The sequence below is a fragment of the Amphiura filiformis genome, chromosome 11, assembly GCF_039555335.1.
Source record: "Amphiura filiformis chromosome 11, Afil_fr2py, whole genome shotgun sequence".
Classification (NCBI taxonomy): domain Eukaryota; kingdom Metazoa; phylum Echinodermata; class Ophiuroidea; order Amphilepidida; family Amphiuridae; genus Amphiura; species Amphiura filiformis.
This window is the reverse complement of record NC_092638.1, coordinates 64,294,330-64,314,249: the sequence shown is the minus strand read 5'-3', so window position 1 is coordinate 64,314,249 and position 19,920 is coordinate 64,294,330. Positions and strand designations below refer to the sequence as shown.

At 35.5% G+C, this 19,920-nt stretch overlaps 1 protein-coding gene across 2 annotated transcripts; it reads right to left on the bottom strand.

Annotated features, from left to right (window-relative positions):
• Positions 1-490: 490 nt before the first annotated feature.
• Positions 491-19,656, bottom strand: LOC140165144 (serine/threonine-protein phosphatase PGAM5, mitochondrial-like). 2 transcript variants are annotated; one of them, XM_072188581.1, is made up of 6 exons: positions 19,547-19,656; positions 9,320-9,576; positions 4,296-4,489; positions 3,617-3,831; positions 2,231-2,364; positions 491-983 (listed from the first exon to the last, which is right to left on the bottom strand). In XM_072188581.1, exons 2-6 carry the CDS (start codon positions 9,520-9,522, stop codon positions 833-835), a joined length of 897 nt encoding a protein of 298 aa, XP_072044682.1. In that variant the 5' UTR covers positions 9,523-9,576; positions 19,547-19,656; the 3' UTR covers positions 491-832. The 2 variants fall into 2 exon arrangements, with proteins under 2 accessions (XP_072044682.1, XP_072044683.1); XM_072188582.1 differs by having other exon boundaries at positions 2,231-2,361.
• Between the last annotated feature and the right edge of the window lie 264 nt (positions 19,657-19,920).

Below are 19,920 nucleotides of genomic sequence, written 5' to 3'. Positions count from 1 at the left end.
AAAGTATACTACATTCTATATCTTGAGAGATTTGTGCAAGAAGGCCTATATGCAATAGCTGCCAGATGTCAGATTTTTAGATTTGTCACAATACAGAATGCAGGATTTGTCAAATGTCTATAGGGCAGCTACTACATGAACCCCTTAAATTCTGGTCATGAGTTAGGGGTTCATTAATAGAACTGAGGGCAAGATTGGTTTTCAATGTCCAAGACAGAGCCGAGGGCATACATATAAACTATGATTATGCCCTCAAATCAATTCTATTAATGAACCAGGTTTATACATATACATTTGCGAACAGTGATTGTAATTCATTAAAATAATAACAAATAAAAGAGGTAACATCGTTACAATAAGCAGCCAGGCATTAACATTGTTTATGACCGGCTCTTGGCCAATCACACACACTATTATTTACAGAGTGTGTATGCAGTTGCCGTTGCGTAGCCAGGATTTTGGTACAAGGGGGCAAAGCCAAATTTTTGTCCCCATTTGCCAATTTTTTGACCCATTCTCAGTCATTTTAAGGACACATTACTCTTTGGCGTCCCCATTTTATGCCTGAAAATTTTCTGTGGGGAGCAATCTGCCCCCACCTACACCACTGTGTGCATGTGGGAATACAAAATTTATCTTTTTGCAACACATACACATGTCTGAACACACAACCACCTGCAGGCTGTGCTGTACACACTGCCACAAGTCTTTCCTGAAGGTCACAGCCATTGTGTGTACCTGGAGAAATTGTGCATTATATATGATCTAACAACTGCTGATCATTTTATACACTGTTCTCCAGTCCCAACTGAATTGAATACAGAACATTAAGTTATGCGCTGGTAATTTTGGCAGGTGGCATGTGGCCTGTATCTCCTAGAGTTCTCAATGTGACCCTGCCGCTAGGTCGTATGGTTACCCAGGTGATGCTCCCATGATGCAAGCTGATTCGTAGCCATGCTTCAGGAGGAAACTGCATTACTCTGTGAAATTACAAACAAAAGAAATATTTGGTTATATTTTAGCTGCAAACTGTTGCTTTATTAGGTTAGGTGGTTTTGACAGTATAAGTGCTTTTATTTGTTGATTATTGTTCTATGGGTGCTGGGTGGTATAAACAGATTCAGAGGGGGTGTAAAATTGTCACCCCTAGGCATTTCAAGATTTCCAATATCAAAGTTTATACAGGGGTCAAAATTACAAAGTGCTAAAATTATGTCCAAACCTACCAATGTATGTGAAATTATTCCCCTTATCAAAGGATTCAGGTTTCACCTATCTACGACTGAGTTCCAGAGTTATAAGCAAAGCAAAAAGTTTTAACGGCTCCATAAAACTGCTTGTGTACAGAAAGCCCACCCATACTGATTAGTACCTCTATAGTGGGAATTCCAACTGAATGAACACAGCTATCAATAGCATGACAATTTTTTTGCGTACACTGTGTGATGTACGCCAGCATGTGCGACTGTGTGAGTAACATGGAAGTGAATCCAACCATGCCTAACGCACTCGTGATTGGTTAGCATTGTATCCAAAGTCTGCGTTTGCATTGTAGTTTGAAATACGCGATATACGATCGTGGTTGGATCAAGTACAGCTGTTGAAAGATGCGTTCATTCAATTGGAATTCCTAGTATAGTCCTAAGGTTCACTAGTACCCTACTCATTAACAAGAACCCTAACCCTAACTTATGGACTAGCAAACCTTTTTATTTCTGGGACTAGCATACTTTTTTTTTGATTAGTAAACTTTATTTTTGGACTAGCAAACCTTAAGACTTGCGGTAAGTCAAGTTAGCTCAATCGATAAGGCGTTCGACTATGGTGCGAGAGGTTGCGGGTTCGAACCCTGGCGGTGCCTAGTACGCTCTCGTGGGAAAATTGAGTTAGCTTGAAATTGTCTCGTTGTAACCCGTACGAAACTCGGGGAGCTGATCCTGGTTGTGAAGGTTATTTGTGGAATGTCTAGGGTGTGTGCTCTTGAAGCAGCAAAGTCCCTGAATTGTTGTTTAATGGTTTATGGAATATATGATGTAGGGCCGTAAGTGGTCAGTGACAACCTGTAAAGTGTGCTGAGGCTTGTGGATCAACGTCTAGGCGTTGTGCCTGTGCGTAGCGCACTATAAATCATTGCGCTTTTTTTTAAGTACCCAAAATGTATGAAGTGATATGTTAGTTGAAAAACATGATCAAAAAGTAATGCATGAAAAATACACATAATACTAACCTGCAGACAAAGTAGCGTATAACATTGGCATGGCACACTAGTAGTTCATAGCTGTCTTTGGCTTGATCTGGGTCAGCTCGGTGGAAATATTTACGGAAGGCGGCCTCTATTCTGGCGCCATCCTCAAAGAACTGCTGAAAGGGTAAGAAGATATCAATGATTAGTGTGTTACAGTAAGAATTTCATTTGAATGAACACAACTCATTCCTGATTGGGTGGTATTTCCGATAGTGTATTTTGATTGGCTTGGTCACTATTTTTGCCTGACCACATTTTTTTCTTTGATCTTGTACTGCTCTGTTCATTCAAATGAAATTTTTACAGTAGTCCGGGTGTACATTCTATGTTTCACATTACGGAAGCGATGTGGATATATTATCAGCAGGTGATGAGGAGTATGAATAAGCTAATCAACTGTTGAATTCACTCTTGGATTTAACCAGTCATCTCATCCCAAAATACATGTAGAAGCAGACTGAAATTGCTTTTCATTGATCTTAATGGCTTTTCTTCTTTTTTGTAGTACTTTGTTTTGATTCAAACAACAGTTGTACTTTTTCCTTTAATATCATTGATTCTTTAGTGTAATATACTTATAGGTTAATAAATGCGCATCACTTGTTGAGAGTGAAATTGCACATAATAATGCATGTGTACTGAGATGTTCATATCATCTAATGCACGAGTCCTGCATGATTTTTGCTATTTTTGTAACAAAATTGCCAAATATAAAAAAGCAAATATAATGCATTAACCCGCAAGAAAAATGAACATGTCCGAAAGCTCTGTGCTTACTACAAGGAGTGAGCGTCCATGCAATTATATAATATTTATGCACACCTCATATTTTATTAACGTTTGCCCTGATTGGTTCTCAGTTCTCACTACCTAGGAATGTACGAAGAGACTATAGAGTACAGCTTAGTGCATATTGAACTGTGTGGTTGCATGTTGCATGTAATATGGTATGCGCTCAGTGATCTCACATGTCGGCGCAGTGCAATATTTTGCGTCTGCATGTGAAGGACTCAACGGATTCGCCAATTTTGTACACAGTAGTGCAGTGACTAGTTGAACTTGCCAACAATAGACCATAAAGAGTGAATGTAAATTACATCCAAACTTGATTTTACAGTTGATCTATTTATAAGACTAAGAATAAATCTATTAATAGTTTTGAGACCCAGATGTATCTCTATCACCCAATATAAGAGGAGATAGGATTATTTTTGTGTAGAACTCTCATTGTTCCACTTAAAATATAAATGCTATCTCCCATGTTATCAGGTGATAGCGACACGGTTGGTTCTCAAAATGATACTTCTATTCAACAATAGTCACAACAAAGAATAAATAACGCCCTCAATTCAGCGCTTTCTCTCGTACCTTTAGCTCTGGTTTCCAATGGCCAATTGGTGGTTCAGGTGGTATAGGAGCGCCCTCTCTCAGCATGTCGCATACATCCCTAGGTACATCTGGTAGTGATTTAGCTATGATATCGGCAGTCTGTATGGCCCTACTCATTGATGAATTAGTCATTATGGTGAAGGGAAAACTTAGTTCTTTCAGACGTAGACCGGTTAACTCTGCCTGTTCCTGGCCTGTAACAGTGAGATGGACAATTTTGAAAACAAGTTCATTAGGAATGTTAATTTCAACTGTAGATTTTGTTCAATTTAAATTGAATAATTTCAAAGAAAATATGCAGATGTTTAACAGACTCAGATTTTAGTGACATTTCACCACTACACAAGTGGTTTTTGTGTATGTCTGTTTACCCAATTTGGGTAAATAAATTAAAAATTTCTGGGAAGCCCACTTCCTACATGTGTACAGGCCTGGTACATCAACACAACTGTGGATGACGTGGATGATCCTTTCCTGAGCGACGATTCTATTCAACAAAACGGTAGAAATGATCAATCATTATTCTGAAGATGCTTTACATCGATGAAAATTGAAACTGTCAAAATAGTGAATAATTGTTTTGTTTCCAAGAATCTTCATATTTCCCTCATAACATGTTTACTTGAAATATGTTCTAAGAGAAACCTTCATCTTTTACCTAAAGCTGTTAAAACTCTCTGCTCATCTGTTTCTCCATCAACATTGTAATGGCCGTGTCTTATCATAAAGATGTGTCTATTAGCTACTGGCTTGAGCTTGTTCAACTCTGCTTGGAAGTTAGGTCCATTGTCTGTTGTGTCTGACGAGCCCTTCTGAGACTTTTCTGGTTTCAGCAGACTCTCTGGATCCCTCCTGCAATAAATAATAAAAGTAATAAATCAAGGGGTTAGCGTTAGTGCCCCATCTGCAATAGCTGCCAGGTAAATGTATACATACAGTAGAATGCTGAACTTGCCAAATGTTTATAGGGCAGCTATTTCAGATAGAAGAGCCTTCTTGCACTATAGCATGCCTCGACTCAAGTTGAGAGTAATGCCATGTTGGACTCCGCGGAGGGAGACTCAAATCAGTGCATTGACGCTATTGCGTCACCACTGTATGCCGTGGACAAATCAGGAAAAATCACCCTTCTACACTTGTATATACGCGCACGATTAGGTTATTTGAATATTCCACAGTGACAACCGACATGGCTTTACTCTCAACTACAGACGAGACACACTACAGCTAATCCCTGGCCCTCAAAAGATTTGTTCAGTAAAATGAAGACAGTACAAAATTACAATCAAATTTTGCAGCCATGGGATAAACTTGCAGGGATACCCATTTAATACATCTTTAAGGGAAGGGGTATGAACGTTTGGACAGTATATATTGTGGGACATTAGAGCACGGCAGACATATCGAATTGCATTCTGAATACGAAGAATGTCCTTCTGATATCAAATAATTTTGATTTTTTGAAATTCGCAATGTAATACACATTTTATGGCAAATCATTAAAAATTGATATTTTAGATATTTAACAGTACTCGAAGTAAACTTTATAAATCTGATGATTTATACTTAAAGTGTATGTAGGTGGGATGAAAAGCCGATGATCAATTGAAAATTTTGACCTTTCGTATTGAAGATATGGATTTTTTCCCGAAACACAAAAAAATTAGGTCTTTTTTGGAAAAAAATCCGTATCTTCAATATGAAAGGTTAAAATTTTCAATTGATCGTCAGCTTTTCCTCCCAGCTACATACACTTTAATAATATATATTTAGATTTATAAAATTTACTTCAAGGACTGTTATATCAAAAATTTGAAAAATATCAAATTTTAATAATTTGTCATAAACTTTGTATTATATCGTGAATTTCAAAAAATGAAAATTATTTGATATCGGAAAGACATGCTTCGTATTCAAAATGCAATTCGATACATCTGAGGTGCTCTCATGTCCCACAAAAAATACTGTCAAAACGCTCATTCCAGATCCCTTAAGAGAACATTAGTTGAAATAATTTGAAAATGAACTTAACAGCAAATACAACATACATGTAACATTGGTAAACATGACATTTTACTTATTATAGAGCTCTAGAAAGAACAAAAACTTCCCAAACTTTCTGCATTTTGCAGAAAACTCCATTGAAATTGAACAACCAGTTCCAAAGGTATGAGCAACTAAAGTGTTTCCAAAACAACAGAAAACAAAAAGTATTTCCTTTGTTTGGCTATATCTCAAAATCAAATTTCAGAGTTCCGACTGATTTTGCTTAATCGCATCACAAATGAGAAAAGCCAGCTGATATCAACAGCAAGGAAGAAAAAAGGAAACACTACAGTAAGCCAAAAAATTAATGTACCAGTTATGTTCACCTCCTGTATATCCTAAACAAAGACAGATATGGGTCATTCCATATGAAATCAAGGAGTCGCCCCACCTGACCCCCTCAGATTTGCTTTATATTTTAGTCATATGTTGTACCTGTAAAAATATTAAAACCTGCAAATTTGAGGTCTGTAGCTCTTACGGATTTTCTGTGGCAGCCATTTAAAGTTGGAGTAGGGAGGTCTAAATTTGGACCCAAAAGTTGCCCTTTAAATAAATTTCATCTTTGGGAGTCTGTGCCTTCTTTATAAAAATAAAGAGAGGTCTGAAACTTTGTATACACACTAACTGCATGCCCAATTTGTCAAAAAATAAAAAATAAAAAAAATTCTGTAATTGCGCTTTGTGTCACGGGGTCATTAAATATGCAAGAAAAAATGTAATGTTTTGTAAACTGGCAAGTTTAGCCCCCCTAAATTCACATTTTTGGTTAGATTAATTATTTTTTGTTGTCACTGATGCTATATTTATGATAAATACAATGAATAAAAAAAAAATTGAGGTCACAACTCATTTACATTTTGAACAGCGCCCTCACGAAGATGAAATTTATTGCAAATTCAACATTTTCAGGGGCCCAAAGTCGATGTGGTCCACCTTCAAAATTTATAAAACATCACTTTTATATAACTACTAGTCTTAAATTACAACTTTGCAAAGTCCCAGTAATTGTATAGGTTGACTTCATATAAAATGACAAGCCCAAAGCTCCAAAGTTGACCATTTTCTTATGATTGCATGTAGTGCAAATGTGCCGAATTCGGAAGGCTTGAAAGTCAAATTGGCCACAATATTAAAAATAAATGATTAGATGAGTAGTTATTGGCCCTATTTACTTTTATTTCCATTTCATTTTCAATATATACAGATTTTCTATGGTAGCCATTTACAGTTGGAGTAGGGGATCTAAATTTGGACCCAAAAGTTGCCCTTTGAATAAATTTCATCTTTGGGAGCCCGTACCTTCCTAATAAAAAGAGAGAGAGGTCTGAAACCTTGTATACACACTAATTGCATATCCAATTTGTCAACAAGTAAAAAAAAAAAATGTCTGTAATTAGCATTGTGTCACAGGGTCATTAAATATGCAAAAAAATGTAATGTTTTGTATACTGGCAAGTTTAGCCCCCCTAAATTCACATTTTTTGTCAGATTAATTGTTTTTGTTGTCACTGATGCGATATTTAGGACAAATACAATGCATACCCAAGACATTGAGGTGACCATTTATTTACATTTCCAACAGCGCCCTCGCGAAGATGAAAATTAATGCAAATTCACCATTTTCAGGGGGCCCAAAGTCGATGTGGTCAACCTTCAAAATTTATAAAACATCACTTTTATATGACTACTAGTCTTAAATTTACAACTTTGCTCAATCCCAGTAATTTTATAGATTGACTTCATATAAAACGACAAGCCCAAAGTTGACCATTTTCTTATGATTGCATGTACTGCAAATGTGCCGAATTCGGAAGGTTTAAAAGTCAAAATGGCCACAATATTGAAAATAAATGACTAGATGCATAGTTTTTGGCCCTAATTACTTTTATTTCCATTTTATTTTCAATATTGGGGCCAATTTGACTTTCAAGCCTTCCGAATTCAGCACATTTGCACTACATGCAATTATAAAGCTTTATAAGAAAATGGTCAACTTTGGGCTTGTCATTTTATATGAAGTCAACCTATACAATTACTGGGACTTAGCAAAGTTGTAATTTAAGACTAGTAGTTATATAAAAGTGATGTTTTATAAATTTTGAAGGTGGACCACATCGACTTTGGGCCCCCTGAAAATGTTGAATTTGCAATAAATTGCATCTTCGTGAGGGCGCTGTTCGAAATGTAAATGAGTTGTGACCTCAATTTTTTGGATATGCATTGTATTTATCCTATATATAGCATCAGTAACAACAAAAAATTATTAATCTGACAAAAATGTGAATTTAGGGGGCTAAACTTGCCAGTTTACAAAACATTACATTTTTTCTTGCATATTTAATGACCCCGTGACACAACACGCAATTACAGATTTTTTTTTTTTTTTATTTTTTGACCAATTGGGCATGCAGTTAGTGTGTACACAAAGTTTCAGACCTCTCTCTCTTTTTATAAAGAAGACACAGCCTCCCAAAGATGAAATTTATTTAAAGGGCAACTTTTGGGTCCAAATTTAGACCCCCCTACTCCAACTTTAAATGGCTGCCACAGAAAATCCGTAAGAGATACAGACCTCAAATTTGCAGGTTTTTAATATTTTTACAGGTACAACATATGACTAAAATATAAAGCAAATCTGAGGGGGTCAGGTGGGACGACTCCTTGATTTCATATGGAGTGACCCATATGTCATAATTGGAACCAGCAGCCAATGGCTGCATCTTTTAGCTCGAATTTTAAGACCTCATTCGTTGAAATTGTTCAAGAAATAAAGACACAGCGATCCCAAAATCCAAGGAAGATACCAATTTAAAAGTTGCAGTTTGCTGCATTAAATGCCCTATTGATTTGTACACAAAGCGTTCGTAAACAAGAGAACTAGCAGCGCTGCGCTTCCATTGATTAGCATGTTAAAACTAGCGTTGTGCTTTCATTGATTAGAACACAAAAGTGCAAATTTTGATTGCGTTTCTTCATTAGGTATTAGATCACTGTTTTTTTAATTCTCAACCAATTTCAACAAGGTCTTACATTAGAGCTAAAGAGTACATGTATTGGCTGCTTGTTTTAATTTTGACATATTTGTCTTTATTTAGGATATACAGGGGTGAACACAACTGGTACCTTAATTTTTTGGCTTACTGTATATGATAACTTTAAAAAATCACAGTAGAGAGAGAAAAGAGAAACGCATCATTACAAGCTATTGAACTACAGAAGATGTAACGCAGAGGCTTAAAAAGTCAGTAGAACTGAGGAAAGAAAGGTGAGAACACAGAATTAGAGAAGGAGAACCGGAACTCCCCATACCGCCACGTACAATCGCACCGTCAGCTATGGGGTGAAAATTGGGGTTTTTCTGATCCTTGCCGAAGGTTGCGCAGAGACAAGCGAAAACAATTCTGCGTCTATCTTTAGCTTCTTGCAATTGACGCATTTCACTATTAAGCATGTCAAATTACGCTTAGTATGTGATGTCACACTTGCATGACAATGAATGCCTTGATCGCATTCCGAGGGAAACCGAATACCCCCAATTTTTGCTCCATGCCTGTATCAAGATGGCGGAAGAGTCCTGGTTCTCCTTCTCTAAATCTGTGGGGGAGAATAAACTGCTTGGGAATGGGGGTTTACCTATCCCAGTTGCTGTCCCATTTGACACTTGGATGGAAATTTGTTGTCCATGCCGCTAACACAGATGGCATTAAATTATTCTCATCACTGTTCTTAGTAGATATTGTAGAATTCTTTACCACAACTGCAGATATTACCCCACTAGTTGCAGCGACGCCACACACAATCTTAGCAAGCCGAGCATAGCGGTGGAAACCAGGCATCCTTCAGCCTTAGATCAGTAATTTCTTTGAGTATATTAAATAATTGTTGAAGATCTGAAATGGAAAAATCATATGGATGGAAATACAGTTTATAATTTCATGGAATATTTAATAATAATTTTCTATGCATGCTTTTACATATATACAGTACCATACTTTATTTGTGGTTAGTTGAGTAATATATATATGGCCATGTGTTTTGAACTCGCCACCCTTAGCGTTACATCACAAATATTATGATTTTTTACACCAATCAAGTTTCAAATTAGAATATCTCCACAACTATCAACCCTAAACTAGCAAAAGTATACATTTTTGGAAAGCTGAAGGCATAAGCAATTTAAATATATACATATTAACTCATTGTACAGGGTGACCGTGAAGTTATACAGGGTGGAATAAAATATTTCCAAATAAAAAATTGGTTACATAATGCATTGCTTATTACTAACTTGCAGTAATAAACCGAAAGTAAACAACATTTATTTGGTTAGAGGATAGGGGGAGCCTACTGACTTTGAAAGAAAAAAAATCACAGCTGTTTGGTAATCTCGGAATACAGGGTGTCCAAAAGTATGTTCAAATTGTTTACAATTCCAACATATTTTGAACTGAAACATTTTAACCCTAACCCATACAGAAAAAATAAATCCATATTTAGATTCCTCATCAAATTTCCTCTCAGAAAATGTATACATTGACTATGATAGGATAAGTAATTAAAAATTTACAGCAACTTTTAGATTTTGAAGACATCCGCATTGCTTACTACAGTGTTTCATACGAATACGGGTAGTTTTATACGTAAAAGTTTGTATTTTATAAGCTTAACAAACCATGAAGAGTTCAAAATGATTAAAAACAATTAGCAGAATTGTTTAGCTGTAAATTAAGACCAAAACCAAGTTTATAGCCCCTGTATAAGTTATTTTATTCAAGTTACAAACGTGAAGCGCCCTGTTCCCATAGAGTTTATGTGCTCCTCCTCCCCCACCTCCTCCTCCCCCACCTCCACCACCCTGACTGCTCGTAATTCAATCAACCATAGCTTCATTAGTTGAGAAGCTATATTGCTCATATTTACAGGGTGGTTATTGGTATTAATTAGCTTTCAAATGAGACCAAAACCATGACATTATCTTTTTGTTTAGCCGAGGTATGATGAATTTAACAGATCACAATTTGAAAATACGTAACAACACCACCATTTTTGGGTGGTGAGTTCAAAACGCATGGCCATATGTAAAACATTACATATAAGGTGGGCAAGTGGCAATATAAGATCATCACTATCTATTGTGGAACATTCAGGGGAATAGCTAGGGGGAGCAAGGGGCCCACAGAAATTTTTTTCAGAAATGAATAAAAATGGGATTTTTTTTCTAGAGTTTACGTCGACATTTGTTAATTTGTTTGTATTAAGGGGGTACTACACCCCTGTCCAATTTTGTGCGGTCGCATGTCATAAGTTGGGTACAATTTCCATTACATGGTAAAAAATGACAAAAAATGTATTCTTTGATACATGTATGTTGTATATATTGACAATCTCTAATAAGCAACACCATTTTTAACCTTAACACCTGCTTAATTTTTGAGATAATGCTTAATTACTAATTAATTAATACACAGGCGTCTATGTAAATCTCAATTTTCAAATGCGTTTTTTCTCAAATCGGACCTCAATTACAAAAATGACTGTAAAATTTTTATTTTATGCAAGAATGTCATCAGATTTGGAGGATATGTTCTCAAAACATTAATGCTTCAAATGAATTATTTAAAATAATTGTATGTATGTTAATTACATTGTGAAGGTCAATGACCTTTTTATGAGTAATTAGCGAGATGGTTATTCTATTATTGAGGAAATGAATATCAAGAAGAGAATTGTACATTAGCATATTGCTTAAAAATACTGAAATTCAACTAGGATTTCATTAAAAATTAAAAATGGAACATATAACCCTTAAGGTGGTATTACACACCTTGATAAATTTAGACTATTTTGCATTTTTCTTAAAAAATAATATCACACTGGTACCGTAACAAAAGTCATGTATATTATAGGGGTAAGGAATCCAGTTACTACACTGTAATTTCAGTGACTCAAGACAAGCGGTATGTTATTCTGATTTATGATAAGAAAAGAGGTACCGCTAGAATGTACCTCATTCTTAACATATATAATGAACCCCTTGTCTTGAATCACTGAAATTTCAGTGAAGTAATTGGATTCCTTGCCCCTATAATAATTATATAACTTTTGTTACCAGTGTGTAGTTACTTTTTGAGAAAAATGCAAAATTAATCACAAAATTTATCAGGGGGTGTAGTACCACCTTAAGTAGTCAGTAATTGTTTTAGTTGTACAAATTCAACATTCAAAGCGGTCCATACATCATACCCTCCCTAGATTTGAAAAAGTAACCAGTAGTTTTGACATGCTGACATGTGCATTTTCACATATATCCTATTGCACACTCCCGCATCCGCCTGCTCCACATCCGCCTGCTCCTCCACCCCTGGCATTTTTTATTTCAACTGATGTGATTTTTTAACTGAATAATTTATAATTATATGCTTCAGTACACTGAAAGAGTATAATGTTAGGCTTAAAATGAGGTATCAACCACTGATGTAGGATATGGGGTTATGGAAAGCCAATCAAATTTGTATCGCAATTTTCAGAAAAGTGTAATCCCTCCACCCTTTTAGCATACCCAACTTATGACATGCGACCGTGCCTGCCTAGTTTTGCATTTTTCTCAGAAATTATAGCGCATTGGTGACAAGTAAGATATGTATATTATAGGGGCAAGGACTACAACTACTGCAGTGAAAATTTTATTTCAGCACAGGCAACAGTTGTGGAGTTCAGTCAAAAATGAGGGAAAACCAATATTTGATCAATAAATCAATAACTACTTGCCTTGAGTTGCTGAATTTTCAGTGCAGTAATTTTTGAGAAAAAATGCAAAAATTGGCACAAAATTGGCCAAGGGTGTAGTACCCCCTTAAGTTTTTAACTGTAACACATTAAACCTTCCTCAGTTTTCTCTTGTAAATTGATCCCAATGTGTTGGTTTGTTGCATGATGCATCTAACTCTTATTTCTTACTTTTAAAAATGCAAAATGCCTTACTAATGATACATGTATTCTTATTTTTAAATTTATTATCATTTATATCTATAATAAAAATAATAGTGGTCCAAGAATTTACCCTTGGGGTACACCACAACTAGTTTTAAAACTTAACTTTAAGAATTTAATATCATTTTTATTGATCTGCAATTTTCATTTACAATTTTTCAAAATGTTGGCTACTTGTTGTCTCTAAGAATATTTTACATGATTGGTCACATTATTAAGAGTATTGAAAATAACAAACATGTAAAACCAAATGGTTTGTTAGTCCACCATTCTCATTATTTTGTGATGTAACATTTTTTCTGCCAAAACTAAATAGCTACATAAAATAGAATAGAAAGTGCATAAATGACTCAAGTTTGTTTAACCTACAAGTAGCTATCAGCCCGATGAAAGTATAAAATGGTATTTTATAAAAATGTTAATCAGAAAAGATATTGGTCGGAGTTATTTAAAAGGGTAGCTTTTCATTTTAAATGTAAATCCATTTAATTGACTTTTCATTATTTTTACTCAGCTACAGCTCCACGCTCCATGAAAGTACACACCTAGACTATGCCATAGTCGAATTTTATTAAAAATATGTTATTATTAGTCATGATGAACCCATTTCGTTGAACTCAAAATTATACTGCATGATGTTTATTGAAATTAAAGTATTCAATAGTAAAATGGTCATAAAGAGTTAAAAATATCAGACGATTAGTGACAATAAAAGTAATTGAATGCAACATTATCTTGCATAATTATAACGGCTCATTTTAATACTGAACAATTCTGATTTTGGAATCTACCAGTTTATTGATAGCGAACCCCGACATTTCGACTATGAACTTTGAATTGTAAGCAGAACTTTACCCCTGGACTTTGCTCTCTAAAACACACTGTCAAGCATACTTGTTTATCAGTCCATCAACCACAAGTACGCTAGCTAGATGTTTGATGAGAGATTAACTTTCAGCGTCAACACAAAAAGCGCCGAAAATACCACAGACAGTTGTTTACGGTGTAGTTAATGGTAATGGCGCGGGCCCAGACGATTTAAACCATAGCGAGGTATGGGCGACCAATCACAAGGCAGATCCATTTAAAGATGCATCATCGCCAATTAACTCTCCATAGAGTCCCGTGTTAAAAATCGTAAACGCAAGGCAATGTCAGTAGTCCACTTGGGAAACTAACAAACAGAGGGAGTAGGGTGACTGATCAGATGTGAAAATCTATCAATTGTGCACACATTAATTAAATCAGAGTTTTAAGCTTAAATACAATATCCACAATGTATGCACAATGGGCAAGTGGACTACGGGGTAGTCTAGTACACACCTGGCTCACTAATGTCAAATTAATTAAAGATATTAAGGTTAAAATATGTTTAAAAGGCGATATTACGTTTTATGCAATGTTAATCAGAAAATAAATTGAATGGATGGTGTTATTTTAGAATGGTACATTTTCATTTTAAATATAAATTCATTTAAAGGAAGGTGACCTGATATATTTGGAAAATCAAATTCTTTAAAACTTGTGTATAACATAAACTTTTGTCCCTTTCAAACATTCATGCAAAAAGAACATGTAAATGTTTTTTGTAAATGTGACTAATTCCTAATGGAATTATTGACATTTATATAGCGTGGAACTGGTAGTCTACAGTGCTTTTATTAATGATAATCATAATGATCATGTAATAAATTGATATCAAATTAGAGATCCTATTTTTCTCATTAACATACTGAAATTATGAGTTCTAAAATATCTGTGAATTTCCGAAGATATCATCAAAAAACTGTTGAATTAGTCTCAAATGTGGTATACCACAGTCAAGACTAATTCAACACTTTTATGATGATTTCTCCAGATATAGACAGATTTGGAATGCCTAATTTCATTATGTTAATGAGAAAAATATGAGCTTTCACCTGATACCAAAATCTGCATGGGATGAGGCTGTCAATCAGCCTTTAATTAAATTAATTGAATTGTATTTATTTTACCTAACTGTAGCTAGTGTACTGATATTATAAAATGGTATACAAAAATGCATACAAACTCTACAAAGGTGCCTACAATTTCTTAAATGTCGCACAGCCGTATAAAATTCTCTACGCTAATGTTTAGCGTTTACTCTCATCTACATAAAATAAGTGGTTGAATACTAGCTTGTTCAAAGATATTAATTTCAATTTTTTTATTAAACTAAAAATATTTATTTAGCTACCGGTATACTTAGTATCGTTTTAATTGATTTGCTTGCAGCTGGCCTGCTATGTGACCTGCTCTGACAAAACCAGGAACAAGTCGCATTTTTGACATTTCATGATTTACATTTAAGGTGGTTTTAAATGCAAATTAAAGATCTATGGATTATAATTAGTGTATACCAGTCAAGTTAGCTCAATTGATAAGGCGTTCACCTACATGTATGGTGCGAGAGGTTGCGGGTTCGAACCCTGGCGGTGCCTAGTACCCTCTCGTGGAAAAATTGAGTTAGCTTGAAATTCCCCTAGACAAGGAACTTACTGCTAATTTGTCTTGTTGTAACCCGTATGAAACTCTGGGAGCTGATCCTGGTTGCGATTGTTATTTGTGGAATGTCTAGGGTGTGCGCTCTTGAAGCAGCAAAGTCCCTGAATTGTTGTTTAATGGTTTATGGAATGATGTGGGGCCGTAGTGGTCAGCAACAACCTGTAAAGTGTGCCGAGGCTTGTGGATCAACATCTAGGCGTTGTGCTTGTGCGTAGCTCACTATAAATCACTGCGCTTTTTTAAAGCGTATTGAGCTTCTGCGATTCACAATGAGATATATTATTATTAACTCCACCTTACTCATGTTATTCTAAAAGGTAAAAGCATACAACGCATGTCAGTATTCACTGGTATTACACAGCCGTGACGTTAGTCACGGCTGTGTCTTTTTTCTTACAGGTTCTTCTTTCTTTCTTCTTTCTTCTTTCTGTCAACCATTACATTTGCTCTAGCACTCACATGCTTACATCGATTTTGACCTAACTTGGTCACAATGATCATTGACCGTGCCTCTACATGTCACATGAAACTTGTGGGGTCAAAGGTCACGCAGGGGTCATAGGGGTCAAAAACGTGATTTCGACTCAAAATGCATCTTCTCCTACAAATTACGTAGAACAGTGACGCCACTTGCACACATGCATTGTTATTACCCAGTGTCTATGTGGTGTACACAGATTTGGGGTCAAAGGTCATTAAGGGTCACTTCCGGTATAAAACGAAAAACCTTCAAAATTTTTTATTAGCTAAGTAAAACATAGCACAGTAACGGTATGTTCACATATGATCTGCAGTCACCCAATGTATATGTGGTATTTTTTTACTTGGGGTCAAAGCTCATTAAGGGGTCACTTCCGGTATAAAAAGAAATACCTTTAAAATGCATCTTCTTCCACAAATTATGTGGGACAGAGACGCCACTTGCACACATGTATTGTTATTACCCAGTGTCTATGGGGTGTACACAGATTTGGGGTCAAAGGTCATTAAGGGGTCACTTCCGTAAAAAACGAAATATCTTAAAAAATTTTTATAAGCTAAGTAAAACATGGGACAGTAACGGTATGTTCACACATGATCTGCAGTCACCCAATGTATATGTGGTATTTTTTTTTTTGGGGTCAAATCTCATTAAGGGGTCACTTCCGGTATAAAACGAAATACCTTTAAAATGCATCTTCTTCCACAGATTCTGTAGGACAGTGACGCCACTTGCACACATGCATTGTTATTACCCAGTGTCTATGGGGTGTACACAGATTTGGGGTCAAAGGTCATTAAGGGGTCACTTCCGTATAAAATGAAAACCTTCAAAACGGTATGTTCACACATGAATTGTGGTTACCCAATTCATATGTGGAATTTTTTATTTGGGGTCAAATAACATTTAGGGGTCACTTCCGGTCTGAGACGAAAAACCTTCAAAATGCCCCTTCTGCCACAAATAACATGGCAAAGTGATATGCCACGTGCACACATACATTGACATTAGCCAATGTCTATGGGGTTTTCATATATTTTGGAGTCAAAGGTCATTAAAGGGTCACAACACGGCTGTGTTCGTGGTCTTAGACCACAGCTAAGTCTAGTTATTCCTGTAGACGATATAAGTGTTGTCATCTATTTATTCATTGCCTCATACATGTAGACCTTTTCAAACTGAGTCATTCCGATAAAACCAGAAGCATGAAATAATTTCCCCTATTGCGTGTGCATAAAAGTACCTCTTCAGCATCATGTACATTGCAAAGTTCCAATGTGTAACAGGCATCATAAACTACGATGAACTTTCGACGGTCAATTACGGACGAAAGAGGTACTTTTGCCAAGGATACTCAATGTGCAATCAAGCGTGTGGTGGTATGCTTTGTGTAAGAGACTGACTTGTGGAAGAGTAAAAAAGTACCAACATTCCTTTTAAATATATACAATTTAAGTACCGGTAACACTAAGTTAGAAAATAAACTTGGTTTGTATTATTCTGTGATGTATTGGCAGCAAAATGAAACTTAAAACTTATACATGTACAACTGAGATATAAAGGAGAGAAAAATCAGTTTTCATAAAATCTTTGTTTTCAAAAATGTGGCTATTTTGAGAAATTGGCAAAGTGCCCAAAGCCCTTCCCTGTACAATGTAGTACCGGTAATTCAATGGGATTTTGAGATGACAAAAAGTTGCATAAATCAAAAACGCTTTTTTGGAAAAAAAATTAAAACTTGGTAAGTAAGGGTTTCTCATCAATACACACATCCTATATCATTTTCAAGGAGTTCTGAGCATGACACCGTAGCCGATAAAGCCACCTTAAGATACGTATAATAAATACATGAGTGTACACTTATACCGTAATAAATGTCATTGGAAATCGAGAACCATGCTTGTTGTAATTATGTAAAAATATGATAATTTATGCAGATAATTCAGGGTCAAGGTCACGCTGCCTATAGAGAATGCAGGGTTCAAAGGGTTTTAAAGTAAAATAATCACCTTTTTAAACAAAATAATTTCCATGTGAAAAAACCTACTTGAAAATTTTGTGATCATGCCTACATTATTAGGGGGCCTAACATCACATCACATCAATTTTGTGATGCATACAACCACTTGTGCCATGCAGAATATGTCAGAAAGGGGTATATCATATCATGTATATATTATCATTAGAAATATTGTTCGCGTTTTAGTGAAAAAAGGGCATTGTTGAACTTGAAGTGCAAACAATGTGGAATCGCTAAAAATAGGGGTGTTTTTTATCATGAAATGAGATGCAAAAGGGGATGCAAATGAGATGCAAAAGGGGGCTTTTAAAGTATGCCGACGAGCATACTTTAAAAGCCCCTTTATCTCTTATCAATACTATTAAAACACACATGTGTATACCCGAGAACTCTGGCTTCGACTTTGCATGTGATTTGTTCAAGAAATCAATCTACTAATACTATCCCATCGGCATCGACGCATCTACGACACCGGCACTCTGTGTATCCGCGGGTTAGGTACTTGTATTAGTAGATTGATTTCTTGAACAAATCACATGCAAAGTCGGCCAGAGTTCTCGGTATACACATGTGTTTTTAATAGTAATTGATAGTACATTCAACAACTATTCCTATACTTTTGTACCGGAGCCAACCGTTGTTAATCCGTGATGAACACACACTTTTGCAGTGAGCGTATATAGCGTATACGCGAACGCCAGTGTACATCCGCGTTACGCGTGAGGGCGTAAAATTCATCATGTCTGGAATCTGTGTGCGTATCACACACACAAGTTGAATTCAGTATTTTGGAATTACGGTATATCGGATAAAGATTGCCGTTTATTCAGTTTTATTGCTGATATCAACATAAACCACCGATCCTTTTGTAAGGCTGACTGTCAATGATTAACTGATATTCCTCATGAAATAATCATGTGCATTATACCGTATACGATCTTTAGCTTGTTTTCGTTGTTGAAAGGGATTCAATTTCAATCATGTTTCACCGTTGTTCATATCCGGGCGATTAACAACTCGCGTCCGGTGCGTCTGCGTGGTAAACCACGCAGATGCATCATTGTTAATCGCCCGGATATGAACAACGGTGAAACATGATTGAATCCCTAATACAACATCATGACATTACATACATGTACGTACATGTATCATGACATTAAAAAAACATACATGATAAATTTAAGTAAAGTAAGCTAGTTCGCAATGCAAACTTAGAAAAACGGGCAAACAGACACATCATTTATCTATATGACATTTTCGTTATTGGTGACGCCCTATCTAAGTTTGCACTGAAGTGCCATCTCAGTTTTGGTGCGCCGACTTGGATCATCATGTGCTAATGAATTTTTATTTATTCTGGATAAAATAATGGAGTATTTATTACAATTTCAAGCATAGAAGTTTAGGTAAGAAGTACAAGAAGCTGTGTAATTAATATTATGACAAACATGCAACTATAAACTTAGGAGCCTTGTATTTTTTAGTGCAAACTCTAATTGAAACCATGCAATTGCGTTGCACTAGCTTTTTGGATACATTTACACTTCGTCCCATACCGTTGTGCAGAGCTACTACGGTATGGGTTCCTCGTACTAAAAGTAAGCTGCCTTATCCTTATTTTAAATTAAAATAAATATTTCAATTTTAGCAGAGAATCAAATGAATTGCACTTAGACTTGGTTAGTTTTTGACCTACAGACATGGTTGACCCCTCATTTTTTAAGTTAAATAATCACCTTTTTAAACAAAATAATTTCCATGTGAAATATCCTACATGTACTTGAAAATTTTGTGAACATGCCAAACTTAGTAAAAACATTAACATGCATGGAATTCAACTTACTTTCATCAAGTAAATCAACAAAATCAAATCGGTAAATGTTAAGAATGTGTACAACTATAGTGCACAACTTCTCCTGTGAGTGTTGCAGTGTTGCTGTTGGCTCATCAATCAATCACAATGACTGAATCATCAGAGTGAGTTTATAGCATGACCAACATGACCGGCGTTTTAGAATGGAGTTCAATAAAGCTGGGTGGAACTAATTTTGATTTTAAATTTTAAGTCAATTTTATTACTTTTTTGTAAACTAAATAAAAAAAAAAAAATTATTAGAACACTTTTTGTTAAAAATATTATTTTTTATTTTGCAATTATTATTTTAAAAACTCAACCAAAACTGCTATTTTTAATAAGGCATAAAATATCGGTCAAAG

Bases quoted from the DNA above. Each gene is read 5' to 3' on its own strand.
- LOC140165144 (XM_072188581.1), bottom strand. From the start codon at position 9,522: ATGCCTGGTTTCCACCGCTATGCTCGGCTTGCTAAGATTGTGTGTGGC. The intron at 3,832-4,295 runs GTAAAAGATGAA...TCACTGTTACAG, and splicing joins GAGAGTTTTAACAGCTTTAG to GCCAGGAACAGGCAGAGTTA. The intron at 984-2,230 runs GTTAGTATTATG...GTAATTTCACAG, and splicing joins ATACGCTACTTTGTCTGCAG to AGTAATGCAGTTTCCTCCTG.